The 10,217-nt window shown below is 42.3% G+C and overlaps 1 protein-coding gene across 1 annotated transcript; it reads left to right on the top strand.

Annotated features, from left to right (window-relative positions):
* Positions 1–6,952: 6,952 nt before the first annotated feature.
* Positions 6,953–9,069, top strand: LOC118426959 (adipocyte enhancer-binding protein 1-like). The gene is made up of 4 exons (XM_035836591.1): positions 6,953–7,449; positions 7,826–7,998; positions 8,415–8,561; positions 8,926–9,069. The coding sequence occupies exons 1-4, from the start codon at positions 7,005–7,007 to the stop codon at positions 9,067–9,069; spliced, it is 909 nt and encodes a 302-aa protein (XP_035692484.1). The 5' UTR covers positions 6,953–7,004.
* The last annotated feature ends 1,148 nt before the right edge of the window (positions 9,070–10,217 follow it).

The raw sequence follows: 10,217 nt of genomic DNA, 5'->3' as shown, positions 1-10,217 counted from the left end.
CATTTTCCTCATGACGCAAACTCGTGTTTACGGTAAACAATGTTGCCCCTAGAGCTCTCTTGTTTTTGTTTACTGTTGCATGTCTCGTCGTGAGAAGTCTTTGTACCAAGCAGTAGGCGTCAAGAAAACACTCGAGTGCCCGGCTATTTTGGGGCATTACCTAAACATACATGTACATTAGATATCATGTTCCGTGTCTGGTTGTTTCCCACAACGTGATTTGCATATTGGGGATTTTTTGGTGACGTAATGTCTTTGGCACCTGTCGGTATTGGCCCCTTAGACGTTTCCCTGGGTAAGGCCACCCCTTAGTTTCGAAGGTGGTGTGATGTTGCGACAAGACCAGGAAGAGAAAAAAAAGTGGCGTGATCGCCTTGACAAATGAGTTCTGGGAAAAAGACTTAGCTGAAAAAAACAAGCTTTATTTTTTTTGCTGACGTACCATTTCAACGACTTCATTATTCGTGTCTAAACATGGACAGCTATATAAGAGCTCTTGGTCGTAAACAGGCAGTGTGCATTATAAAGCCGACATGGACGTGTGTGCAGGGCAGTATGCACACGAGAATTCTCTGGAGGTGCTTGCACCTGGCCGAAGTCTACATTTACCTGAGACCTCAGCTGTCACATGTCTTCACAGCGGAAAGGTGAAGATGCATGCTTTCTTTTATATATTTTGCAGTGCTAGTAGTGTGGGCGGAGAGAAATGCCTTTTCTATAGCTAGTGACTCATGCCTTTTGAGGCAAACCCGGCCACGCCTACTCGTCTCGATACATGCGTTGGGTGTTTTTTTTTGCGCTGTGGCTAACGCCTAGCTCACCAGCCAATTTTGGCTATCAGGTCTTTTTCGAAAGTTATTAGTATTTTAGAGACTTATCACCATGACACCACAATTCATTTGTCTCCAGAAACTCTGCTGTGGACGCTGCTCTTCGTGCCGGTTGTCCAGGCGGCATCTGCCCTTCCGGCCGCGGGGCACTCCGGAACAGCGCACCGACAGACTCGCTCTGCAAACCTCAACCCTTACCGACCGTGTCAGAGGAGAGGGTTCCGGCAAGACCTCCAGCTGACGGAGAGAACAATCATACATACCAACAATACCATGACAATCATGGTAAGTACGCACAGGAGGACATATATATACAGGATAAATTTGCAAAGGTTTGCATCTTGCATGCATCCTGGTGTGACTTTGTTACTCAAGTTCAGGAAACGTCAGTTACATCTGCAATGCATCACAAACAAGCGATGTAGTTTCCGTTCTTCTACCTCGACTTTGTTTCAGGTTTAAGTTTCCGGTGTCTGGATCTACAAAGCTGAACATCAAAATATATAGTTTCATGTACAACGTCGACATGTTTTATTTGTGTTGCATCGCAGGAGTCAGTTCCTTCCAACTTCTTCGATCATTTTGACGACATACTCTCTATAATCGTGCTCTGTTGAAAACAATTCCAAGTACATATACGAGTAATACCATGTGTATACGTAGATGCTGATGTGTGTTCGTTGTGTTTATTCAACAGAAACAGGACGTTTTTTGCTCTAGGACTTACGACACCGGTTTAATCGCTTGGGAGGAGCTCCCCACTGCTGCTTACTTTCAGGTGAGGCATTGTTTGTTGTTGCTGTTGTTGTTGTTTTGCTGAAGAATTGTGGGTAAAATGTCTTGAGTCTTTAGCTATCGAACGCACTGGTAACCTTTCTTTTACGTGCACTGCGACATCAAACAGTGGTTTATTCCAAAACATGTTGTTGCCGGAAGAAAAAGAAAACTTGTCGTCCAAGTTGTTGGGGAATCCCCTTAGCCTTGTTTATTACTGTACCTTGTATATCGGGAGTCCCTCGTAACTCATTGTTCTGGGAGTGTAATAACCTTCAGACAGATTTGCCAGTGGCCGCAAAATAAGTTATTTAGTCCCTGTTGCTATAGATGGGTAAAGCAACTGTCCATCTTCATGTCTACCTAAAGCAAATGGACACTCCTTGGCCGGTTACAGCCCCGGTGTGCAGGTTTGCACCCCGGGTGCACCCTTGTGCAACTGTCTTATGCCACCGATAAATCTGCCTGAAGATTACGCCAAGTGTTTCCTGCCCCCGACCAGTTCATAAGTAGTCGGCATGTCACACGACAAAGTTAAAGCCCGTATCAGTTACGTGTTGACATTTTGTTGGTTTAGGTAAATTTTGCGGGAAGAATTATTTCTTACTTTGACCCAACGTTATAAAGACTGGTGTCCGAAAATAATACTTGGTCGACCTCGAAGTTTACCTGAGATAAAATAATGTCAATACGCAGACTTGTATGACTGATCCCTTGCTTGGCACACGCTGTGGAATTTTTACGGGGTTGTTTCAACCAGAAAGAAAGATATGCTGACACTGACAGTTAACTAAAGAACTTCGTCGGTAAAACACCCCTAAGCCGCTCCGTAGAAATGGTCACCAGGCTTCAGTTCCATCTACCGAAGTTTCAAAGGCAAACTTTTCACATCATGGCTGTATTCCTGCCCCGCATGCATTTGACTTGCAATTGTCTGTACAAACTTTGAGGAAATGCATAACTTGAGCACTGTTTTAATGTGCATGTGTTCCATTATTCAGGATGACACCGGGCTAGTCCCCTTGTTCCGTAACCTGAGCCGTTACCGGGTGACTGTCCTAACTGTCATTCATGAAGCGCGTCATCTAGACGGCTACAGCGCCTCCTTGCGGCAGTCCATGCGTGACACCAACAGCGTCCTGAACAACCTGCTGTATAAGCTTAACCTTACGGTAAGAATGACCGCCACGATCACAACTGATGAAAACTTAGTCAGAATTTCCAAACCAGTACGTAGTTATAGCTTGGCACACGTGTGAATTGTTGAAATGAATCCATCTTGCAAAATTCAACATGTTACTATTTGTGACGTTTTACGTCAGTCAAAGAATGTTAAACCGAATTGACACTGTGAGGTATCGTATTGTTTTTGACATGCCTGTCCGTTTGATTGTTTCTGAAGTTTAAATTAAAGGGGTGAAGTTTTCCATTTATGATTTGTTGTTGGAATTTAGAAGGGTCATTTAGACAATGATCTTTGTTGCACATTCCTGCCCAACATGGGCTAAATGCATTGAGTTAACTTAAGTATAGGTGTAAAGAGGTTACATTTTATATCAGCTAAAATCTACAGTCTCTCTTTTTCGACAAGGGGGTAAAGTCTGTCATCTCTGATCTTTTGATGTAGATGACGGTGGCAGGACAGTTGGGCGATCCCACTGTACCACAGGGGTGGACAGCAGACCCCGTCCCCCTCCCAGACGTAGGAGACAGTCTGTACACTCACTACATCCGGGACTTCGTGTTCTTCCACTGGCTGCACGAGATCCTGGCCCTGCTGCGAGCGGAGCTGCTGACCAGGCTGGAGGGGTGCTAGGAACTCAGCTCCAAGGAGATACAGAAGGGGAAAATCTTAACGTTTCTTAAGCTCGTGGTATAGTAAGTTAACGTTATAGAACAACTGGCCAGTACTCTGGGAACTTGAGAAACGTTACAATCTTCCCCTTCTACATCTGCTCGGAGATTAGCTAGGAGCCGATATATCCTACAGTGATAATGCACCTGTCAATGTCAATGTTAGGGGGAGCAAGTGCAAGTGTTTAGAAGATGTCTAACGTAGCTATTCAAGAACTCAACAGTTCTACACGATAGCGCCCCATGTACCCTTACATGAATGGGCGTGAATATACCCCTCATTTTTTTGCCTTGCCGCCAGGCAAGGCTTTACGCCAGCTTTTTTCCATGGATCAATGGACGGACCTTTTAACCCAGCCCTTCCAAAGCCCCTTCCAAAGGCCCTTCCAAATCGCCTTTCTCATGGACAAGTTTGACGGCTCAGGCAGACAATGGTACATCCCTGTTGAATTTTAAACCGTCCATTTTACGTATTTGTTTCTGTTTGCGGTCGGTTCTAAAAGCATTTAATATTTGGTTACATTGAATAAATGAAGCGTTTGTATGGTAAAATTCCAAATTCATTTGGAGTGACATAAAATCAAGTGCATTATCTCGCAACAAGAATTGCATTAGCTATTCATAAAGATGAAACAATTTCCAAATCAGGCTAATAAATTGTATGTGAATATATAAGTAGCCATGACGTCATCAAAACGTTGGAGAGGCCTTCCGAGACCGCAGCAAAACGCTAACGTGAGTTTAGGAGAGCGCCAGCTCAAAACGTCACACGAGAAGTCGCAATAGATAATATTTAGGATCATTTTGTTATATCGCTGTGGCTATTGACACACTGAGTGTGCCTATAGCCTAAACAGGCTATTGACACACCGAGATTCCAGCCAGCCAATCAGAGCTTGTAACATGCCTTTCCCGACATTATTTTGCCAGGCTCTCGTCTCATTACAAACTTTTCACATAAGTAACAGTTGTTTAGACATTTTTCGGAGGATTAGACATTAGAATCTTTGAATCTTGGAATGAACGGACGTATTCAAGTTATGCCTTAGATTTGGATACCTGTTAATACGAGGTGGTACTGGGAATGTTAGCATGGCGTAGTGGTTAGCGTGAATAGTCGCCACACTGCCGACCCCGGTTCGAACCCGCCTAGTGAAAGTTTTTTTTTTTCAATTGTCCTTTTACCTTTTTATAACATCCATTTGATATAAGAATATTTTCGTCATGCGACCAGAACCATGAAAACCCACCTTTGGGACTTTTTGGTCTGCATTTTCAAGAGTGCATGTTTAGGTAACAGTTACGTTTATTTTTTTCAGCCGCAGAATCCACCCGCTACGTTCTTATTTTGGACGGTACACTTATTATTTCTTTTAAATTGGACCAGGGACCCCTGAAATAATAAAATGTGGGGTTTTCCAAGGATAAAAGCTCCTTGGGTTTTCTAACCATAATTCTGCGGTATTTTTGCTCAAAATTCACGCCGTCGAAGCATATATTTCCGCGCCGCTATGTCATCCAAACATATCGGTTGATCTCGCTATGACGCTACAAAGTTCTTTCAAAATAATGAAAGTAAAACAACAACTATAACTTCGCTTCACTTGTGATATCAGTTTCGAGGCCGCAAATTCTCCCTAACGGCAGGAATTCGTCGGCAAACACAGCTGAAAACGTGTTCCAACATGGTCACATGCGGTGTTTGCATGGTACTAAATATAGTTAGCTCATTTGCATACTTGTGACTGGCTACATGCGGCCTATACCGTAAACACGTGCACGTGAAAAAGATCGTATTTTGGGTTGATGATGGGCACAGAATGCCATTTGTATTTTCAGAGTGTTGCCTTTCAAATATAATCGTAAGATTTTCTCATTTTCGTGGTTTCTAGTGTCAAAATTTTAATAATACGTATTTAGCAGACAAGCAAATTATCCTTACTGCACGCCAAGGCACAGCATTTTGCCTTGCCGGGCTTGAAGTGCCGACCTACCTTTTCCTGACGATATTCCTACCACGCGGCAAGGCACAGCTTTTTTAAAAAGATTTCTTGTTTTATTTGACACTGACAAGTGCATAGTAACTGCTGCTACATTATGTTCTGATATGTTATGAGTTGATCACATGTCTGTTAGTATTACTAAATAGCCAAGAATCAAATGTCTGAAAGAGTATGTTTTAAAGTGATGAAGATTGTGGCTTTGTACGTTTTACGCATGTGTAAGTTTGCGGATACACCCCGGTGTCCTTTGTGATGTTTTGACTGACGTAGGCACTATGTGCCGCCATGACGTAACATGGTAACCATGAATGGTATTTCTCGTTACAGAGAAAAAAGTTGCTTGGAGGTCCTTACCGTAGACTAGCGTATGTTGGGTGGTCTCAGATATTCATTCATGTCTGGTAGTCAAACAACTTAACTCTTAAAGAACGTTAACTCCCTATATTATCGCCGACAGTGCCGACATAAATGTAGACATAACAGTTATACAATTTATACAACAGTTGCTATATATGATATGGGATTATCACATACTGGGTATTGATATATAACCAAGAGCTGTCGTTAGTACATTGTGTATCAAGAGTGTGCAATGTTTGTTTATTTGAAAGCCACTTCGAAGGGATGAGGGTTTTTGCAAAGTAAAGTATTATGTATGTTGAAATTTGCGGATACGCTTAAGTGTTTTAAAGTTTGTTTTTACTGACGTAGGCACTATGTGCCAATGTAGCATGGTAGCCATGAATGGTATTTCTCGTTACAGAGACAGAAACTTACGTACCTGCACTGCCCGTAGTATGAGCGGTGGTTGGGTAAAAACTGAGCGGCGGTTTTACGTAATGGCTCCCCGGTTTTCCCCAGAAGAGTTGTCCGTTTTCTCGTATCAGTGGTATGTTTTACTTAACGTTACTTTCTAATCACAATTCGTATATTTTAGTTAATACAATTTTAAAGACTTTTATCAGATTTGTATGGATACTTACAGATGTAACAGGAAAGGATGAAATAAACATAAATGAATAATCTAAAAAATGCTCCAATGTTGTGGCCATGTTCCTGTTGTGACCGTGTGGACAGATCAAAACTAGTTGTTTCCGTGCATCGTACTGGCGAAGGTATGTTATCGCCGAACTCGAGGCGGCACTAGTTCCTCTTGACATTCAGTTGGTTAAGTTTCTTATCGTTAGGGTGCAGCCTTACACTAAAACACTCTGGTGCTTTGGTTTCAACAAACAGCCGGAAAGGACCGGACCAAAATTAAGAGTGGGGGTCGATACAAGTTTTATGTTATGTATGTTGCCGCTCTTGAACTTCGGTACAATAAGCTACGAATTAAAAAAAAACAAAAAAACAATGTAGTTGCATAAAAATATCATTGTAACTAAGAGCACCATTACTTACTTTATAGACTTACTACACCAATGCATTGATATCAAAGGATGAAATAGAATACAACATGTACACTTCCCTAATCAAAGAAGCAAAATCGGACTGCGCAGTACGTTTTCATTACGATATTCCGTGTGGCAAGGTTTTCGAAAAAATGGCACATATCGGTGTGAAAGTCATTCTGGTGATTGCGACGTGCATTTCCTCGACTGTGTGCGACACACAGACCCAAACCCATGCGTCAAAGGCGACCGAAGATAGTCCAGAACTGTACGGCAAGGCCCCTAACATCCACTGCTCCTGTAACTGCGCGGTGCCCGCCCAAACCGACCGCCAAACCTGCGACAGTGTGGGCCGCATGCAGTCGGACCTGCACGCACTCCTGGCGTGGAAAGGCGCCGCTACCAACCTCCTCCATCACCTCAAGAACTCCTTACAGATGGTGAACAAAAGTCTGGACGATCTCTTGAAGAAAGGGTGTTCTCCAGAATCGTCGCTAGTTGAAGACATCATCGCGACGCACGTGAAGACTATTGTTCTTGAGGAAATAGATCACAGGATACGAGAGGCGACTGAACATGTGATTTTTCGGGTTAAAGGTGGGTGAACAGTTCAACTGTTGCTCTTTGGTGAGATATCCTAACGTTAAACATGTTTACAAGTGGATCGAAAATATGAAACCGTTGGAAAAAATATACAAGCTAGCCAAACACTCACAGACACACGTCCCTTCCGAAAGCCTCAACCTAGATGCCCTTCCCAGGTTTGGACCAAGGTCTCCCAGTTACCAACCGATTATAACCAAGACCTGAACTGTGACATGGCACGTGCGCACAAACATCCACACCCACAAACATGATCGCACATTACACTAGTTGCCAAAAATCCATTTTGAAACTGAGATACTCGGTACGTAGTTCTCTTACCAAAGAAAAGCGTTACTATATATTTCTGTGTTTACATGTGCCGGTACAGGTCCGGATCCACTGGGGGTCGAGTCGGGGCAGATTCCGGACACTCAGATCAGCGCGTCGTCAGAAGTCAACAGCGGCCACGGACCGAGGAGGGCCCGTCTGTACGCTGTAAATGATGGGGACGGCACGGGGGCGTGGTGCGCTAAACACAATGACGGCAACCAGTGGCTTCAGGTATCCGCACATGCCGACGACGTTCAAACAACTTCGTTCAGCCACTTGTTACCTAAACCGTGTTAATTTCTTTGTTAGAACAGGGGCCTTGTGATAAAAACTCGTTAAAAGCTTGGTTGGAATGAAATAGATAACTGTATGTCAAAAATATTACTGTGTGTGACCAGTCCTCATTCTAAGGTACTAGTAATGAAATTGATTTTGACCCTACCCTGAAGTTTGTATGATACATGATATAATCAAATGAAATGCGGTTACACTCTATTGTATGTGATTGTGTGTGTGTGTGTGTGTGTGTGTGCGTTTCTTGCATGCACGCACATACAGTTTAACTTTGTTTGTACAGCTAGGGGTCCCTTTGTGTATTTACCCAGTCGTGTATTGCTTTTTCTAACATGGCCACATTTCCTTCCCAGGTGGACCTACGAAAGCCTACCGAGATACAGGGTGTGGTCACACAGGGTCGCTTCGGTCATCAACAGTGGGTGGAAACTTACAAACTACAATTTGGTACTGACGGGGACAACTGGTGGCCTTACACCGATGCCTCTGGTCGACAGAAGGTATTAATGTTATCTTGAATTCTTTAAAATGTCAATAAACTTTATTACAGATCACAAACCATCACAAGCAGGGGAAGAAAACAATACGTTTCACACCCTAAATTAGCTGTGACAAATTTTCAATCAAATAAAAACATACCACAAACACATTGATAGGTAAAGAAATATACAAGAGTGGCCCAAAACTTATTACACTGAGGTGAACAATATTCTGTTAATCACAACTTATGTTTGATAACAGAATAGGAAGGGTACATACATTGTACCGTTAGCGTCTATGAGAGAATGTAGCAAGAAAAGTTATGAATGTTTTGGTAAGAGGACAACAATAGCTTTCCATTCTCTCTCTCCACCATTCCAACAGGTGTTCCAAGGCAACGTCGACTCCAACACGCCACAGCGTCACCTGTTGGCTGATCCGGTCACTGCACGCTACGTCCGATTCCGAATCCTGACGTGGAACAACCACATCTGTATGCGGATGGAAGTACTGGGGAATTACAACTAAGCTATTGATCAATAAATCAAGCAATCAAAGCCTTTCAGACAGTTTTCATTATACTCTTTAAAACACAGAATGTTACACAATGTAGAAGGAGCATTAAAAGTATTAGAAGCATTTTGCTGGTTTGTACTATTTCAAAAACTTGTGGAAAATGAAATATAACGTTTTAACACGCAACACACATATCTTGCTTTATCTTTTTCACCATTAAAATGTAGTTGCATACAGTCAGCAGACTTTGCTACTTTATATAAGTAAAGATTCGTAAAAAAACAACTTCATGGAACTATGGTGTACTTGAAAAATAAATAAAGATCAGCTATGTGCACATACATGATATGATATTAAATTAGTCTGCTATCTTACATGTATTTTGGCTACTAGCATTGGTTGTTGAGATATAGATCTATCTTCAATGTACATGGAGTTTGTTGGGGATTCCTGGTGAAATTGTGAGTCAAAGACTTATTTCATGATACATGCCAGAGGAACGCCAGCCTATTATTGAGAAATCACGGCGAGTCAGTTTTGCTGGGCACATTTATTGGATGGAGTCTGGGCAGCTGCATGAAGGAAGCAATCATCTTTAATGTGCCTTCCAATTGAACAGACATTTAGGTGTAATGTATATACATGTAGAGACGAGGTAACGTCACACAAATCTGGCATCAAAATATTCAAGATACCGGTATGCATAGAAAAAGGATATCTTTTTTTTATTATTCAAATCTTTACGCTGAATGCTGAAGTTATACATTGTGTGATTAGTGTAATTTTCACTCAGTGTTACTTTACAATGTTCACCCGATTCCGGGTCATATAGGGAGGATGAAACCACCATGTCACTCTGCAACTGCTGCTAGAACGTTTTCTAGCAACTGCAGACACAATTGGTACTATGAAGGCTTGTGATATTTCTGCTACAAGAAAAGCAATAATGATTATGAATTCAATGTATTTCAAAATGCCTTCATGTACCCATGATAAGTAATCCAAAGTGCTTAGCGACAAGAAGCAATTCACATGCGTGAGTGACACATGCTACCTTGCAAATGTTGGTTGTATGGGGTTCAAGCACCACCAAACTGACCATGCCTTGAACAGCTCTAGATCTGAACTTTTGAGACAAAGGTATTAAGCGGTGCTGGGAT

Source organism: Branchiostoma floridae, chromosome 12 (assembly GCF_000003815.2).
Source record: "Branchiostoma floridae strain S238N-H82 chromosome 12, Bfl_VNyyK, whole genome shotgun sequence".
In the NCBI taxonomy this organism is placed as follows: domain Eukaryota; kingdom Metazoa; phylum Chordata; class Leptocardii; order Amphioxiformes; family Branchiostomatidae; genus Branchiostoma; species Branchiostoma floridae.
The sequence above is the reverse complement of the archived record's forward strand: the minus strand, read 5'-3'. Positions and strand labels throughout refer to the sequence as shown.

What these genes read in the sequence shown, in the direction of transcription:
- LOC118426959 (XM_035836591.1), top strand. Translation starts at nt 7,005, where the DNA reads ATGGCACATATCGGTGTGAAAGTCATTCTGGTGATTGCGACGTGCATT. An exon ending in TGTGATTTTTCGGGTTAAAG is followed by an intron (nt 7,450 to 7,825) that starts GTGGGTGAACAG and finishes GTGCCGGTACAG; the next exon opens with GTCCGGATCCACTGGGGGTC. An exon ending in ACGGCAACCAGTGGCTTCAG is followed by an intron (nt 7,999 to 8,414) that starts GTATCCGCACAT and finishes TTTCCTTCCCAG; the next exon opens with GTGGACCTACGAAAGCCTAC.